The sequence below is a fragment of the Haplochromis burtoni genome, unplaced genomic scaffold (genome assembly GCF_018398535.1).
Source record: "Haplochromis burtoni strain Fernald_Lab_line unplaced genomic scaffold, NCSU_Asbu1 Contig_370, whole genome shotgun sequence".
NCBI lineage: Eukaryota > Metazoa > Chordata > Actinopteri > Cichliformes > Cichlidae > Haplochromis > Haplochromis burtoni.
In genome coordinates, this window is record NW_024582731.1 from 580,900 (window position 1) to 600,158 (window position 19,259).

The 19,259-nt window shown below is 45.2% G+C and overlaps 1 protein-coding gene across 1 annotated transcript; it reads right to left on the reverse strand.

The window, feature by feature from the left end:
- Positions 1-12,540: 12,540 nt before the first annotated feature.
- On the reverse strand, positions 12,541-13,542 carry LOC102298701 (olfactory receptor 13C2-like). Its single transcript, XM_005943452.1, has one exon. It carries the CDS (start codon positions 13,540-13,542, stop codon positions 12,541-12,543), a length of 1,002 nt encoding a protein of 333 aa, XP_005943514.1.
- Between the last annotated feature and the right edge of the window lie 5,717 nt (positions 13,543-19,259).

Genomic DNA, 19,259 nt, shown 5'->3' on the forward strand with positions numbered 1-19,259 from the left:
GTCAGTGTCAGTGTCTGCCCTAGTCCCACGTCTCTGTTCCCTCTGTTGCAGTGCGTGCATGAGTCTGTGTCTTTAGTTCAGTCTGTGTTATGTTTCCTGTTTTACTTTTGAAGTATGTCTGATGTCATGTCTGGTAGTGCTCCCTTCTCGAGCCTGTGCCCCAGCTGTATTTCCTCCTGTTAGCCATTCCCTGATTGCTCCCTCTGGTGTTTTAAGCCCTGTGTTTCTCTGTGTCTGTGTTGCGATCTACTGTTTATTTTGCTGTGTGTTTTGTCAGTCCGCCGGTGTTAGTTTATTTTGATTTTTTTCCAGTTATGTTATGTTTGAGTTCAGCATTAAAGCTGTTTCGGTTTAAGTTTGTCTCTGGAGTCTGCACCTTGGGTCCTATTCCTGTCTGCACACAGCCGTCACTTAACACAGTGTTGGTCAAGTTACTTGAAAAAAGTAATCAGTAACTAATTACTGATTACTTCCCCAAAAAGTAATCCCGTTACTTTACTGATTACTTATTTTCAAAAGTAATTAATTACTTAGTTACTTTTAAAAAACACGATTTACAACCTGAATAGGTGATAAAGCGATAGATCTTTCAGCCCAATTCTACTTTTTCTGCATAATCCATCATACAAAATGTAATCAAATTGAAAAGTCTCTGTTCAATTCCACCATCAGGCCGGGGTCTTTCTGTGTGGAGTTTGCATGTTCTCCCCGTGTTTGCGTGGGTTCTCTCCGGGTACTCCGGCTTCCTCCCACCGTCCAAAGACATGCAGCTTGTGGGGATAGGTTAATTGGATAATCCAAATTGCCACTAGGTGTGAATGTGCGAGTGAATGAGAGTGCGAATGGTTGTCTGTCCCTGTGTGTTGGCCCTGCGACAGACTGGCGACCTGTCCAGGGTGTACCCTGCCTCTCGCCCTATGACAGCTGGGATAGGCTCCAGCGCCCCCCGCGACCCTGAAAAGGATAAGCGGAAGCGAATGGATGGATGGATGGATGGAAAAGTCTCTTTTTAAAACTTGTTTTATCAGTTTTAATCTTTTAACTTTACAGGGAGTGCAGAATTATTAGGCAAATGAGTATTTTGTCCACATCATCCTCTTCATGCATGTTGTCTTACTCCAAGCTGTATAGGCTCGAAAGCCTACTACCAATTAAGCATATTAGGTGATGTGCATCTCTGTAATGAGAAGGGGTGTGGTCTAATGACATCAACACCCTATATCAGGTGTGCATAATTATTAGGCAACGTCCTTTCCTTTGGCAAAATGGGTCAAAAGAAGGACTTGACAGGCTCAGAAAAGTCAAAAATAGTGAGATATCTTGCAGAGGGATGCAGCAGTCTCAAAATTGCAAAGCTTCTGAAGCGTGATCATCGAACAATCAAGCGTTTCATTCAAAATAGTCAACAGGGTCGCAAGAAGCGTGTGGAAAAACCAAGGCGCAAAATAACTGCCCATGAACTGAGAAAAGTCAAGCGTGCAGCTGCCAAGATGCCACTTGCCACCAGTTTGGCCATATTTCAGAGCTGCAACATCACTGGAGTGCCCAAAAGCACAAGGTGTGCAATACTCAGAGACATGGCCAAGGTAAGAAAGGCTGAAAGACGACCACCACTGAACAAGACACACAAGCTGAAACGTCAAGACTGGGCCAAGAAATATCTCAAGACTGGTTTTTCTAAGGTTTTATGGACTGATGAAATGAGAGTGAGTCTTGATGGGCCAGATGGATGGGCCCGTGGCTGGATTGGTAAAGGGCAGAGAGCTCCAGTCCGACTCAGACGCCAGCAAGGTGGAGGTGGAGTACTGGTTTGGGCTGGTATCATCAAAGATGAGCTTGTGGGGCCTTTTCGGGTTGAGGATGGAGTCAAGCTCAACTCCCAGTCCTACTGCCAGTTTCTGGAAGACACCTTCTTCAAGCAGTGGTACAGGAAGAAGTCTGCATCCTTCAAGAAAAACATGATTTTCATGCAGGACAATGCTCCATCACACGCGTCCAAGTACTCCACAGCGTGGCTGGCAAGAAAGGGTATAAAAGAAGAAAAACTAATGACATGGCCACCTTGTTCACCTGATCTGAACCCCATTGAGAACCTATGTGTTACACCCCAGACCAGGGAACCGGCGTGCGACATAAGGAAAATAAAAATAAGGAAAAAATGCCCCCCACACTCCCTGCTCTCAAGGAGGACGAACCAACAAAAAACAGCTACCACGGATTTCACAACAGCCAGTCAGTTTATTGAGTCCCAAAAGGTAGCAGGCATCAGGGTGAGCATGGCCAAAACAAACAAAAACTCTAGAAATGAAATGCAGCTGGCTTACCTTCACAGAAAACCCCAAATGAAAATTACAGGTGTCTTACCTGCCTCCCTAACCAAAAACAGGAGAAAAGGTTCCCAAAGAAAAATGGCTTCTCACCCCTACAGCTAACGAGTTAAAAAAGTATCGACAACTATTTACATCTATATACAACAAACTATTTACAACACGGGGGGAGATCACGACCATGACAAACTGAAACACAGGGCTTAAATACATAGAGGGAGCAATCAGGGAATGGACAACAGGAGGGAAACACAGCTGGGAATAATCAACAAGACGAGACAGAGGTAAAACTGAACACACTCACATGAGACGCAGACCTTCACAATAAAACAGGAAACACATAACAGTCACGCCTAAAACAAAACACTGACAACATCGAATCGTAACCTTTCCCCCCACCCAAAAATCAAACATTTACCCCCAAGTGAAATGTTTGATTCACACAGACGAAGACCGGACGGGCCCCATGGACCCTCCAGCGACGACGGAAGGCTTAAGCGGTCCCTCGGACCCTCCAGCGAAGACGGATGAAGGCTGGAGCGGTCCCTGACCCTCCAGCGAGACGGAAAGGCTGAAGCGGTCCCTCGGACCCTCCAGCGAAGACAGACGAAGGCTGGAGCGGTCCCCGGACCCTCCAGCGAAGCAGACGAAAGGCTGGAGCAGTCCCTCGGACCCTCCAGCGAAGCAGACGAAGGCTGAAGCGGTCCCTCGGACCCTCCAGCGAAGCCAGACGAAGGCTGAAGCGGTCCCTCGGACCCTCCAGCGAAGACAGACGAAGGCCGGACAGGCCCCTCGGACCCTCCAGCGAAGACAGACGAAGGCTGAAGCGGTCCCTCAGACCCTCCAGCGTATCCCAGACGAGCCCCCATTTATGTTACACCCCAGACCAGGGAACCGGCGTGCGACATAAGGAAAATAAAAATAAGGAAAAAATGCCCCCCACACTCCCTGCTCTCAAGGAGGACGAACCAACAAAAAACAGCTACCACGGATTTCACAACAGCCAGTCAGTTTATTGAGTCCCAAAAGGTAGCAGGCATCAGGGTGAGCATGGCCAAAACAAACAAAAACTCTAGAAATGAAATGCAGCTGGCTTACCTTCACAGAAAACCCCAAATGAAAATTACAGGTGTCTTACCTGCCTCCCTAACCAAAAACAGGAGAAAAGGTTCCCAAAGAAAAATGGCTTCTAACGCCTACAGCTAACGAGTTAAAAAAGTATCGACAACTATTTACATCTATATACAACAAACTATTTACAACACGGGGGGAGATCACGACCATGACAAACTGAAACACAGGGCTTAAATACATAGAGGGAGCAATCAGGGAATGGACAACAGGAGGGAAACACAGCTGGGGCAAATCAGAACTGACGAGACAAGGAAGCGTAAACTGAACACACTGAGATAAGACAGACCTTCAAAGTAAACTCTCTTTTCCGCGCCTTCTTTCCCTCCGTCTCCATGGTGACTCGCTTAATCTGTGCTCCACTAATCGGGGCTTTATGTATCCTCGTGCGCGCGCTTGACTTGGGGTTGTAGCAACTCCGCGTTGACTGAACTAATTGTTATCAGCCTTTCTGAAACCGAATATTCCGAGTTGGACAGTTCGGGGTTACTCAACCGTGAGTATCGTTTTTCACTCGGGGTTTTCTAAACCGGCTTCCTGAAATAGGGCCCTGGTCTATTTTTGTATGAACGTTTTGTTTCTCTGGTGTTTTGTTGATGATGATGATTATTATTGTTTGAGTTCTATGTGTTATATTCAGTATGCCTGCTTATGAGTCTGCGTCTGTGTCTCTGTCTGTCGTGTGCTTCCTGTTTTATTTTGTAGGTCTGTGTCCTATGTCAGTGCCTTCAGCTTTGTGCTCTCCCTGTCTCATCAGTGTAATCAGCGTCAGCCGTGTCTCCCAGCTGTTTCCTCTTCGCTCCGTTCACCTCTTGTGTCTGTGTCTTCCCCTACTCGGTGTCGCGTCATTAATGTCTTCTGCCCTCACTCCCTGTGTGTTCCGTTTGCCTTCATGCCAGTCTAGTCGTTTTCCAGTATAGTTAGTTTTCTGTTCGGTAACCCCTGCAATAAAGCTGTTTATTCAGAATTCACTTTCGCTTCCGTGAGTCCTGCATTTTGGGTCCTTCCTCTCTGCCTGCCTGCACACAGCCGAAACATGACAGAACGACGCGACCACAACCTGGACCCAGCGGGCTCGTCCCGGGAGTGTGATATATCCCGCATTCAATGTCTGGTTAAGCGATTTCCCACACAATGGACGCTAAGGTGATGGCGATCAGGATTAACGCTATCAAGGCGATCCTGGAGGGGAATCCTCATCTGCATCAGCTCAGAGAATATATGGGCTTGATGGACCAGCTGCATGAAGCTCATGAGGTGTTACAAGCTCGGGAGCTTGCAGCCTTTGCCCGCGCCTAGTATTCTTCGCCGAAGCCGTCGCATCGGAAACATGACAGTTAGTGCTTGTGCAAATGTTCTGTCAACATTTTGTTTCCTCGCATTCGTTTTGATAGGGTGCAATTTATATAATGCATATAAGTACTTATCCTTTTAAAAATTTCAGTCATGAGTAAGGCAGTAATATTGAATGTGGTTAATTACTTTAGTCATAATATTTGATCATCTTATATTGCAAGTCCTCTCCTCCTGTTATTCACTAAGCTTCTCTCTTCGGAAAGACACTTTGTGAAACTCCATGATTGGCCTTATGCCCATACATTACAGCTACAGAATTACAGCTTTCCCTTTCTTTTGAATCGAACTAAACATATTTATTCTAACATTAACCGTCTTGCCAGCATTCCATATGTACTGCTAGAACTGTAAATTTTATGTGTAGTTAGTCATGGTGCATGGGGGATGGTGGGTGTGCTCTCAAACGGAGAAAACAAATGCTATCATATCCTGTGTGTGCCACTAGATGAAAAAGAAGGTGAGGCGGCTTTTGGGAATATGTGGCTTCTAGATTTGGTGTCATGGTTTAGGTTAGTGTCTCTTTGTTTGGTGTTTTTTTTTTTTTTTTTTTTTCAGCTTCTGCACCTTGGCCTCGTTGTTCAGCATCTGCTTCCAGGGCCGGCCCAGTCACACCTTGTCACGGCAAGTGAGAAGAGCCGTGTGGAAGAAATGAAGGAGGATCCAAGCGCAGGCAGTCGTGAGGGTGTGAAGGTGGTTTATTGAATAAATGGCAAACGAAGACAAACTAAACTATACTGGAAAACAACTGAACTACAGCGCAGAAACCAGAACACGAACATGAAGGAGGGCGAGCAGAGGCAGACGATGGTAGACAGCAGGGAAACACACAGATGAAGCAGGGTGGAAACACAGACGGACCAGCAACTACAATGACAGAGGACACGACTTAAATACACAGAGAAACACAGGGGAATTACACAGGTGTGTCCACACACAGGTGGTGGACACAGCTGGGAATAATCAACAAGACGAGACAGAGGTAAAACTGAACACACTCACATGAGACGCAGACCTTCACAATAAAACAGGAACAAGAAACCATCACACTAAGACGCAGACTCGACATAGAGAGACAGACAAAAAATGACACATGGAACTAAACTAAACCTGCAAACACATGACAACTCAAAATACTGGGTCAAACTGACCCAGAACCGTGACACACCTGCAGGCATCAGCAGCAATCATTCCTGCAACGTCTGCAGCAGCTAAACAACTCACCTGCTTGCTCCCTCTCAAAACTCGGGATTTCCTGGATCACTCACCTGGCTGCCCCGCTTCTTCTTGAAACACTTGTCAAAGGAATTCCTCCCTTGGATCCTCCTCTATCTGGACATCTCATCACTTAACTGGAATCCATAACTCCCATATTGACTGTACCCACAATAAAGTCAAGAACTGCATTTTTGGGGGTTTTTTTTTGGCTATCTGTCTTCAGTCTTCATTACCCACAGGTTCAGCCAACTCACACCCAGAGGCCACTCCATCTACAGATCTCACCACTGTACCCCTAAAATACCATGATCTTCATGAAGTCTTTAGCAAGGATAAGGCCATGTCATTACTGCTGTATACCATATGACTGTGCCATAGACGCATCCTTCCTGGGGTCCTGCTGCTGTACAAGCATTAGCTGCCAAAGAGGCAGGCTATGGAAAAATACATCTGTGTGTTGCTGGTGGCAGGCATCATTTGCCCATCATCTTTGCCAGTACATGCAAGGTTTTTTCTTTATGGCTGAATGAAATTACAATAAAAAAAATAAATATCCTTTGCCACTGATTAATTCTGCCTTTGAACCATGCCAGGGGCCACTATCTTCACCAAACTTGACTTCCACAATGCTTATCATTCCGTACACATTATGGAGGGAGATAGGTGGAAAACAGCCTCCAATACTCTGTGAGGTCATTTCAAATACTTGGTCATGCATTTCGGACTCACTAATGCACTTGCTGTATTTCAGGCTTTAGTAAATGACGTTCTAAGATTTTTATCTTTTCCAAGGAACACTGGATACACCGCCTTTATGTCAAAGCAGAAAAATGTGAATTTCGCTCATCATCTATTACCTTCCTAGGTTACATTCTCACCCCTCTGTGAGAATGTAACCTAGGAAGTGGAGACTGAAAAGGTAAAAATTAAGATAGTGGTGGAATGGCCAACCCCCTCCTCCCACCACCTTCTCGGGTTCATCTGAAACTGCAGCCAGTTAACAACACCCCTTAAAAAAGTAATCTCCACAAAAACTCCCTTCCTCTGATCTTCAGAACCTGAAGCCACATTTTCCAACCTTAAAGAAGTTTTTACTTCAGCGACAATCCTTGTCTATCCAAATACTAAGTTGCAGTTCATTTTGGAGGTGGTTGTATGTTATCCGGGGCTGGGGGCAGTCCTCCTGCAATGCTCTGGTCTTCAAGGTAAGCTGCAACCCTGCGCCGCCTTCTCTCACCATGTAACTCTGATGAAGCAGTCAGTGACTTTTTTGCATTCAGCCCGAAGGTAAACAAATTGTGGCATACCTTTTATCCTTCCAAGTAGCCGAAAGTAGGGTTTCTGTGTTGATCAGCTAGGCGTTTATTCTGTTCCTAAGTATGCAGGAGAGCTGCTCGTGTTGACCTCTATACTTGACGACACCTACGTGAGAGGAGGTGAGAATGTTATGATCGTACTCTATCCAAGGTAGTTGCTCACTCCAGATGACCTGATTGGAGGCTGAGAGTGGCCTTTAGTTCTGGGTTGGCGTGCTCAGTTTGTCCAAACTATGGATGAAAACTGCATGTGGTGAGTGGTTGAGCCATCTCTAGATCTGTGAGGAGTTTGGATAAGGCTAGAAAGTGGGCAGCTTTTGAGAAACAATCTATGATTGTTGGTATGACTGTGTTACCTGCCGATGGAGGAAGTCCAGTAATGAAGTCGAGGGCGCCAGGGATTGATAAATGTTGGAGCAGACCAGAAGGTGACTTATTCACCAGTTTGTTTTTGGTGCAGGTGGAGCAGGTGGTCACATACTCCCCAGTGTCCTTAGGCAGAGGGGGCCACCAGAAGAAATGTTGGAGGAAGGTTTTGGTGTGATGGACCCCGGGGTGACAGATAAGCTTGGCAGTGTGCGCCCAATTCACCACCTGGGAATGGATGGAAGTGGGAACAAAGAGGTGTTGGGTGGCCTGGTCTCGGGATCTGCTTCCATTCACTGTCCTTCACGGACCACCAAGATCTAGAAACTGGAGAGGAGGAATAGCCGAATGATGCTGGCAGCCCCGTTATATATTTTTCCATGGCCTCCCTTTCGGGTTGCGACAAATTGCATGATCTGCTGGATAGAAGCAGCCCCCCGTAGAGGAGGTCGTAAGGTCTGAGCGGAGGTAGCGACAGCACTCTACCTTTTCTAAATACCTCTGCCATGTCATGGTAGACTGCAGGTACTATGTAACAGATCAGGCTTTTTGGGGAGTGAGACTTATTTCCGGCAGTGAGACTTGGCTGTGGGACTTGGCAGACTTAAGGCATCTCAAGTGACATTCCCCTCCCGGACGATCTGATATCCTCGTGTTGGTGTTGTTCATCATCATAAATAATGTTGTTCCAGGTTCAACATTGCAAGTGACCAATCACCTTCTCCTGACGTCATCCGCGACCTCGAAAAAAATAAACGCCTTCAAAAAATTTACTTCACTTGCGAGAAGAGAAACCACCTCTGCAAGGACAATATGTATAATGCTTACCGTTTATTAAAGAAAAGTATCCTGAAATGCAAAGATTTCAAGTTCCTGGATTGGTGGACAGAAGCGGTTTCTCTTCTGTGTGCGTGGCCTGGATTGATTACAAGAAGGCCTATGACTCAATGCCCCACAGCTGGATACTGGAATGCCTAGAATTGTACAAGATCAACGGGACCCTAAGAGCCTTCATCAGGAACTCAATGGGGATGTGGCGTACAACACTAGAGGCCAACTCCAAGCCCATAGCACAAGTCACCATCAAGTGCGGGATCTACCAAGGAGATGCTCTGTCCCCACTGCTGTTCTGCGTAGGCCTGAACCCCCTCAGTGAGATCATTAACAAGACTGGCTACTGTGAGATTATTCTGTTATTATATGTTACCTTATATATGTAATCAAAGTAATTGAATTAGAATACTGCTGTAGATCATATTACACCCTTTAATATAGAGTGTGTGATCTGTATGTAGTTTAGTTCTCATTACACTTTTGAGTTAAAAGAACATATTCACTTATTAGTTTATTAGATAAGTGTGCATCACTCTGTATCCTTGATCTGCTATGAATGTCTCATACTGTGTTCTTGACATGTTTTATTGCTGAATCATAAACAGAAGGAGACTTTGTGTCTAGAGCAGAGGAGCAATGAGCTGAGGTCATAACTTAGGCGCCGTAAGGGAGAAAGAATGTGAATGTTTGGGCTTTTACGACTAGGTGGGGGCCACTAGCGGCTATAAGAAGCTGAGTAACACGTCACCATTTCGAGACTGCTGTGACCCTCTTCATGCATGTCTCCCCATCATGATGGTTCTAAATGCTCTTTGTGTTGAATTGTATGGAAATAAATGATTGTTGATTGAGCATTTATACACCGAGTATTGTCCTTCCTTCAGCCCAAAGATCAAAAGAATTGGGAGATTTCAACACTACGGATACCGACTACGGAACGGAGCAGTTGTCAGCCACCTCCTGTACATGGATGACATCAAGCTGTATGCCAAGAGTGAACGAGACATCGATTCACTGATCCACACTACCAGGCTATACAGCAATGACATTGGAATGTCGTTCGGACTGGAGAAGTGTAGTCGGATGGTAACAAAGAGAGGGAAGGTAGTCAGAACTGAGGGGATTGAACTACCAGAAGGCAACATTGCAGACATAGAGGACAGTTACAAGTACCTGGGGATCCCGCAGGCAGAATGGGAACCATGAAGAGGCCGCTAGAAAAGCTGCAACCACCAAGTACCTGCAGAGGGTCAGGCAAGTCCTGAGGAGTCAGCTGAATGGTAAGAACAAGATCCGGGCCATCAACACGTACGCCCTGCCCGTGATCAGGTACCCTGCTGGGGTAATAGGCTGGCCAAAGGAGGAGATAGAAGCCACTGACATAAAGACAAGAAAGCTCCTTACCATGCATGGAGGGTTTCACCCCAAGTCCAGCACCCTGAGGCTGTACGCTAAGCGGAAGGAAGGGGGCCGGGGACTGGTGAGTGTCAGCACCACAGTCCAGGATGAGACAACGAACATCCAAGAATACATTGGGAAGATGGCCCCAACTGACCGAGTGCTCAGTGAATACCTCAGGCAGCAGAAACCCAAGAAAGAGGAGGGAGACGAGGAACCATCATGGAAGGACAGGCCCCTGCACGGTATGTACCACCGGCAGATAGAGGAGGTGGCTGATATCCAGAAATCCTACCAGTGGCTGGACAAAGCTGGACTGAAAGACAGCACAGAGGCACTAATCATGGCAGCACAAGAACAAGCTCTGAGCACAAGATCCATAGAGGCTGGGGTCTATCACACCAGGCAAGACCCCAGGTGCAGGCTGTGTAAAGATGCCCCAGAGACAATCCAGCACATAACAGCAGGGTGCAAGATGCTAGCAGGCAAGGCATACATGGAACGCCATAACCAAGTGGCCGGCATAGTGTACAGGAACATCTGTGCCGAGTATAACCTGGAAGTCCCGAGGTCAAAATGGGAGATGCCCCCAAGGGTGGTGGAGAATGACCGAGCTAAGATCCTGTGGGACTTCCAGATACAGACGGACAAAATGGTGGTGGCTAACCAACCGGACATAGTGGTGGTAGACAAACAGAAGAAGACGGCCGTAGTGATCGATGTAGCGGTTCCGAATGACAGCAATATCAGGAAGAAGGAACACGAGAAGCTGGAGAAATACCAAGGGCTCAGAGAAGAGCTCGAGAGGATGTGGAGGGTGAAGGTAACGGTGGTCCCCGTGGTAATCGGAGCACTAGGTGCGGTGACTCCCAAGCTAGGCGAGTGGCTCCAGCAGATCCCGGGAATAACATCGGAGATCTCTGTCCAGAAGAGCGCAGTCCTGGGAACAGCTAAGATACTGCGCAGGACCCTCAAGCTCCCAGGCCTCTGGTAGAGGACCCGAGCTTGAAGGATAAACCGCCCGCAGGGGCGTGCTGGGTGTTTTTTTTTTCTATTACATATTGTCATGATCCAAGCAGCCAGGAACACACAGGCACAAATGTAATCTTCAAAAAATGGGTTTTATTATACCCCCAAAAAGGACAAGATGATTACAAAAATTCAAAATAACAAAAAATAAAGTTTTTAAGAACCAAGTGGGCCCATAAAAGAGGTTAACTTAACAGAACGCTACTCAAAAGTCACTTAACAAAAACATAACTCAACAAACTGACCTGCCCAAATGAGAAACAGCTCCAGTTATATAGCAAATGAATAAACCATTATATACACCAAAGGTGAAAACTAAAGAGATAACAGCTAACCATCATTCAAGAAGAACCCCATTCCCCCTGCATGATCACAATAGATGGTCCAGTCCACTTTATTGGCTTCTGCATTTAAACCAGCTCCACCCTCAGCCTCCTCTTTCAGCCAAACCAGGAAGGACTGGAGCGGAGGTCAGGTAACTCAGAAAGAGCAGAAATATAATCAATATAACATATACCTATATAAAATAACAAACAATGCAAAGCAAAGTCTATGCCACCATTTGGGCTATAGCTTAGTGCTGTCATGAATTACAGGTAAACTCAAAATATCAAATTAGTTAACTTATGATCACAGAAACTTTAGAGCATAACGTAAACATAAGACAAAAGACCAAATGAATATTACCTAAGTATCTCAGTTGTGTGGTTGCATGCATCCATCACACACTCCCCCCCTTCAGCAGTGAGCTGGAACAGCGAGAGAGATAGTCCGCTGTGCAGTTGTTCTTGCCTGCGATATGCTGAATGGTAAAACGAAATGGCTGCATCGCAAGGTACCATCTGGTGATTCGTCCATTCGTATCCTTCATTTTCTCCAACCACTGGAGCGCCTTGTGGTCAGTTTCCAGTGTAAATTCCCGGCCTAGGAGGTAATACTTGAAGGAATCAAGTGCCCACTTGATTGCTAAAGCCTCTTTTTCCACCGTTGAGTATCTCATCTCTCTTGGGAACATTTTACGGCTAATGAAAGCCACTGGGTGTCACTCATTGGGCGGTCCCTGTAGAAGAACGGCCCCCAGACCCCTGTCAGAAGCATCAGTTTGAAGAATAAAAGGTTTCTCAAAATCTGGGGTATACAAGACTGGAGTCTTACTGAGGGATGCACCCATCACACATATATTACATGCATAGGTTATTACAGCTTAGTATGAGTAAGGAAATATGATGTCCATATACAGGAAAAAGGGTTATATAAAACATCTTGTTTGAACAGTACATGGTATACACTTAAAAACACACAATAAGAGAACTTTATCTGAATGTAATATAGATATAAGGAACTACTTATATACTGTTTAAGATTTAGATGATTTTTAATTATGGTAATAATAAAATAGTAATATTACTATTACAATACAATACAATAACTAATCTATAAAATTTGCATTAGTCAGTAACCAAAGTCAAATAAGATTATAATACACATTTTTAGTATGGCTACGATAACTTGAAAATTAGCTAATTATAATTTTTAACATGTAAATTATCTGCTGTACAAGGAAATGTCTAGACTGTAGAGAAGTCAGGCCTTTGAACTTGAATCACAAAGGAAATGACCGCACTTCCAACATCCGTTTTGACACATAAGACGCGATGACAAAACAACCTTCTGAGGTGTTGAGAGATTTCTTTCATTTTCAGTCCATATACAATTGGATTAAAGAGAGGATGATACAAAACCACTTGTAAAGTCATTATGAAACGTGTATTTTGAGATAAATCAATTTCCAGTCGAGCTATAATTATATCATACGAACATAAACATGTGAAGCTGATCAAAACGAGCAGGTGAGGTAAACAGGTCTGTGCAGCTTTTTTCCTGACCTCTCTGCAGCTTCGATAGCATATTATAAATATTTTTGTGTATGTAAACATTATGAAAAGCAAAGGAAGAAATACAGTGTTAAACAGAATAAACACACCATACATTAAGTAGTATGTTTTGGGGGTTGCACAATAAAGCTTGGAAATCGCATTATTACAAAAAATTCCATTCAAAGTGAAATTGCAGATTTGTGAGTTGTTACTGAATACAGCAGATGGCACAAGCTGACAAGCAGGCAGAAGCCAAGCTAAAACTAACAAAACTGTGACAGTTGTTTTTCTCATAATAGTATGATATTGCAAAGGTTTAGATATGGACACATACCTGTCATATGCCATGGATGCCAAGAGAAAGAACTCTGAACCAGTTAAAGAGTAATAAATAATTCCCTGAAACCTGCATAGTGAGTGAGTTGTAATCTGCCTCTCAGATAAAAAGTCCATTAATAGTTTGGGGTAGATATTTGTACTGAACACAACAGAGTTGAGCAACAAAGCTGCAATGAAAACATACATAGGCTCATGGAGGCTTTTCTTAATCCTGATGAGGCAAACTATGGTTGAATTACTGCAGAGTATTAGAATATAAGCAGTAAACATAATAGCAAAATACAGAAATTTGTATTTTTCCAATTCAACGTGCCCACCAAAAGTTATATATGTCACATTAAATTCATCATGCATTTGCTCCATGAAACTAAATGTCAAATAAAGCAAACTAAATAAAAAAGTCAAAATATCACCTCCCCACCCAAAAACAGAGCCAGTGAAAACCTTTTACGACTTCAACAATTGAGATTGTTATATTTTACATTTGACTAACTTCAATCATTCAGTGATAGAATTAAAAATGCAACAGCCAGACTGTACAACAGGGAGAACAAATGAGATGAAATCAGCATTTCATACAAATGTAAGATACCAGACTATGAGAACCACTGTTGTTTCAGGACTGAGAAAGTGAATTATTACAGTAAGTGGAACGACCTTATGATTTCTTTTTTTCCTCTGTGGATCTTATTACATCAACTGAGCTACTAGCTCATGTGACCATTTCCATGCAACCCTAGAGGCCATAACCTGAAGGCCTTGTTAGTACAAATGTTCTCTTAACATTTTACTTTCTTAGTTGGCCTAGCATTTGGATCTATTAGAGCTTCAACTTATGTAGGTTTTCCACAAGTGTTTATGGGAATTATTTGCCCTTCATGCAGAAGCCCATTGTTGAGGTCAGACACTAATGTTGGACAAGAAGGCCTTGCAGAAATGGCAAATTTGGATAGCATAAAATTGTCCAAGTGTCTTAGTATTCTGAAAAAGTAAGAGTTCCTTTCAATTAAACTATGTGTTTGCTGAAACCCTGCAAAGTATTACAGAATTCTTTTCTTCATAACGGAGTCGCAATACTTTTAGTAATATTATTTTAATAAATACGTCTTTCTATATCTAACAGGTTAGATTGCACACAATATGTGGATTTATATGGTGGACATATTTGGAATAAATCAGCAATTATCTGGATAAATTCCATGACCTCCTGAATTTATGAACATTATGCTATGTTTCTGTTCTGTGTGCTTTGTAAATTCACATTTTTTTCTTGCAATTGTATTACTATTCTTTCATATACTGTACATAGTAAGATATAATACAAAGCGATATTTATAATTATGTTTATATTCATACTTTTTTCTTTGTCTTTATATTATTTTTAATAGTTGTGCTTTATTAGGCTGTTTTTATAATATTTTATTTTGGCCTCACACTACCTGCTCTATTTCATATTTCTGGCCCTTTTGTTTTTCTATTTCGGAAGCACTTGTGGTTACACTTCCCTTCAGTGTTTTATTTATCTTTCAGTTATTAACAATACAATTCTTGACCCCTGACTTTTGTTTTTGTTCTTCATGTATTTAAGAGCAGGCACAGTGTTATGGTCCGGGGTCGCTGATCCAGCGTTTTGAATTTATTGTTATTACTTTCTGGTTTCTTCTGATTTTGTATTAGTTCCTAGGGTTTGGTTCTTGTGTTTTATTATTCCTACCTGTGTCTCCCCGCCCTTTGCTCTGTGTTAGGATGCCTGGGTCATTGACCCAGGGTTTTGAGTTTATTATATTATTTATCATTTCTAGTCTTTGGCTTCTTTGTTAGAGTTCTGTCTTATTGTTTATGTCTCTGTGTTCTCTAGTTGCTCTGTCTCCCCTGTCAGCTGTATCCCCTTGTCAGGTTTGCGTCTCTGTGTTATGTTTCCTGTTTTACTTTGGAAGTCCGTGTCTCATGTAAATGTGTCTGGTTTTGCTTTCTTTGTCTCGTTAGGCCTGATTTTCCCCAGCTGTGTTTCCCTCCTGTTACCCTTTCCCTGATTGCTCCCTCTGTGTATTTAAGCCCTGTGTTTCTCTGTGTCCGTGTCGCGATCTACTCTTATCGACCCTCACGCATGCTGTGGTTTTTGTTTTTCTGCCTGCGTTAATGTTTGTGCTTTGAAAGTTTGTTACTTTGAGTTCAGCGTTAAAGCTGTTTTTTGAGTTCACGTCTGTCTCCCAAGTCTGCACTTTGGGTCCTTTTCCTGCCTGCACACAGCCGTTTCATAACAGAAGATCACGACCAGAACATGGACCCAGCAGATTCCGTGTGGTATCGGCGACCCGCAGTTTCTGCCTTCCTAAAGGAGAACGTGAGTCACAGGGCTAAGCATGCCCGGGAGCTCCAGTCACCCTCCTATGGGTCACGTTTGGCTTGGGGAGGCCCCTGCAGCCTCCAAACTGCCATGGCTACGGCCGAGCCGGCGCCTATGCCTTGGACGATCAGATTGAGCATGTGCTCATTCTCTCCGGTCGCTACACCTCCACCTCCACCCCCGAATTACCAGTCCAACAAGAGGCTGAAGCCGTGGAGGAAGAAGGATTATGCAACGGCAGACACTGGACTTACTCCGCTGCAGTCTTTTGCTCTCTTTATGGGACTGCAGCGTTCTGAGCTTCATAAACTCTCTGATTCCTCATTGCAGTCCGGTCCGTTGGAGGATTTGCAGCCCAGTTTGTCACCCCCCACTTCCCGGAGGAGGCGGCGCTCACACCGTCACCACTCTTTCTCTGCGGAGCAACTCCCAGTGGTGAGTTATAATGACTGCTTTTGTTCCTCTGAGCTGGAAAAAGACAATCATATGCTAAAACTGAGACTGTTAAGACTGTTAGACGTGGTGGTGGTAGGAAGCTAAAAAACATTATAGAGGAGTTTGTGTTTCCTGAGCCTGCTCCTTCGCCCCGTTGTGTTCCTGCTCCCAGGGCAGATCGGGCCCAGCATTCCCCTGCACCTGTTTCAGTGCTTCAGGTGAGGGAGGCTGAGGTCCAGCCAGGTTCAGCCTTCTGTCTCCGCTGGAGGGCCCAAGGAGCCTGTCCAGCCACCTGTTCCTGCTGGAGAATCCAAGGGGCCCGTCCGGCCTTTGTCTGTTGTTCCTGCTGGGGGTTCTGGAGAACCGCTCCAGCCGTCTCCTGGCCCGAGGGGCCCGTTCAGCCTTCTGTCTCCGCTGGAGGGTCTGCGAGGCCTGTCCAGTCTTCGTCGCCTGCAGCACCACCATCTGCGGCTCCCACGCCGTCGCCTGCAGCACCACCACCGCTCCTCCATCTGTGGCTGCCACGCCATTGCCTTGCCTGGAGGTGTCCGCACCGTCTTGTCCTGCCTCACCTGTTCCTGTCCGGCCTGCTCGTCCTCGTCCTGTCCGGCCACTTTCCAGGTCGTTGGCTGGACATCATTGCTGTCGTGGCCGGCCTCATGACCTGCTCCTTCGCCGCCGCTGCCTCCCGCGCGGCCGACCTCCTGACCTGCTTCGTCACTGCCACTGGCTCCGCGGTCAGCCTCCAGAACTGTTCTTTGGACTTTTGCGTTATCGACCTCCAGGCCGGCCCCCTGAACTTTTTTGGGAGTGTTTTCCTGGACGCCTGCGCCTTTTGTGGGCCTTTTTTTTTGTTTGGTTATTTTCTGGGCTCCAGTGTTTTCTGTTTTTTGGAAAACAGTTGGAAAACATCGCGGAACGGATCACTGCAGTTGTGAGGTCTCAGAATCAAAAGAACGATAACACCATGGAACAGAAGTTTGATACCATCATGGGGAGGCTCGCGACTCTCCAACGGGAGATCAGGAGGCCAGTGTCGGAGTGTTAAAGAGCAGCCTGAAAAATTCTTCTGGGCTGCTCGCATGGAAATTAACAAAACCAACATAAACATTGCGGATCCCCATCACGGCGCCAGCTGCAGGCCCAAGGCTGGAGCCGAACAATCACTCCCTGATAATGACTGTGTTACGGCTATTCTTCCCATCCCATGCAAGGACACCTGGATTGGCTGGAGGACTGTTTACTTAGCCTGATAGGCCGAAGGACACTGTCTCAGCTAAACTATGGACACGCACACACACACACTTACACTGATAAGCACTCACTCATCCCCCCTCCCTTTCCAACGCCTTCGATGCTTGTGCCCTACCGGGGAAGATAGCAGTCAACTGGACCAGCACAGATGCTGCAGGACCGGATGCGCTGTCTACACCGGCTCTCTCTTACCCTTTACCCGCCCCTGTTGCTTGTCTTGTGTTTCTATGGTGTATTGATAGTCATGTGCTTTTGTGCTGAGGTGTTTTTTCTGTTATCAAACTGTTCTCCCACTAGGAGCTCAGTCTGAGTGGAGTTTTTTTTTCTCCTCCTCTTACCTCATGTAGTGTATTTTCGTTGTTTTTTCCTATCAGCCTACCTTCTGACATGTCTGCCCAATGTGATGTTTGTGTAAAGTTGGTCAGAAGGTTCCTTTGTAAGTGCGCATGCGCCATTAGCGTGCTGCCTGCTGTAACCCTAATTTCCTTCGGGATTGTTAAAGTATTTCTGATTCTGATTCTTTTTTTTGTGTTTTTTTTTTTTTAATTTTTTCTTTTATTTTTTTTTTTCTTTTTTTTTTTTTTTTATTAATATTTTTCCAACGAGACAACAAAACACACTTCTGAAGTGGCTGAGTTTTGATCTCGTAGGTTTGTTTGGTCTGCAGCTTTGGTTCAGTCTGTCTCCGCGAGTTGCAAACTTTGGGTCTTTTTTCCTGCCTGGCCAGGAAACAGGCCGTTTGCATAACACTTGTGTTTGTGTGCTCGCTGGAGTTTGTGGGAACCATGAACCATGGAGTGCAGGTTTACAGAAATTTAATAATAATAATAAATGGATTGGATTTATATAGCACTTTTTAAGGCACCCAAAGCGCTTTACAATACCACTATTCATTCACTCTCACATTCATACACACTGGTGGAGGCAAGCTACAGTTGTAGCCACAGCTGCCCTGGGGCAGACTGACAGAAGCGAGGCTGCCATATCGCGCCATCGGCCCCTCTGGCCAAGACCAGTAGGCAAGGTTTGTCTCGTTGTGTCTAACTAGGTTCAGCTGTGTTCCCCTCTGGTGTGTCATTCCCTCGTTACCTTGCGTGTATTTGTCGTGTGTGTCTTCCTGTGTTCCTTGATGGTTTGTGTGATATCCTAAGACTAAGGAACCACGGAGACCATGTTTAGCTCACGGTTACTTCTTTATTAAGAGAACCGGGACATGCGCCCCACAGACTGAAAGCTCTCCAACAACTGTTGCCCCCTGGTGGACAAATCCCTGCCACAACATAACATTCCTCCCCCCTTAAACTGGAACTACTCTGTAGTTTTAATCACTACAGAAAATACCCATAAACAAAAACTTCACCTTTATAAAAATGCAACAACCCCGTCCCCAGCCTTTATTGAAATTTCACTCCGTAATAATGAACCTTTAGTCCAACAGTCTTAGGTTAACCTATAACAGTTCACCGTAATCACGGCACAAAGTCTCTCAGGTGCTCCGGCTTTCTCTTGGTCCTTTGCGATCGCCGTAACCCAGTGGCAGGTGATTCCAGCGAATCACTACTCTCCATATGTGGCTTCACCACTGGTGTAACTTGCACCTCTATGTGTCTCTCATCCTCGTCTCCTGTCTCAGCGCTGATGTTTGGGGCTGCCTTTGGGGGCTCGCCTGGGTGGCCTTCAGGCATTCCTGCTGCCAGGCACGGCTCCAGGCGGGCAAACAGCTGATCGACGTGACGCCTCACCACTGTCCCATTGCCCAGCATCACCAAGTAGGAAACAGGCCCCGTCATCTCCTGTATAAGTCCGGGTATCCATTTGGGTCCTCTGCCATAGTTTCTGGTATATACTGTGTCTCCAATAACAAACATGCGCTCCTTGGCATGTCTATCATGATACAGTCTTTGGCTATCTTGTTTTGCTGTCACTTTCTGTTTCAAGTCAGGGTGTATGAGATCAAGAGTACACCTCAACTTCCGGCCCATCATCAACTCAGCGGGAGACTTCCCTGTTGTGGACTGTGGTGTGATTCTGTAAC

Bases quoted from the DNA above. Each gene is read 5' to 3' on its own strand.
- LOC102298701 (XM_005943452.1), bottom strand. From the start codon at position 13,542: ATGCATGATGAATTTAATGTGACATATATAACTTTTGGTGGGCACGTT.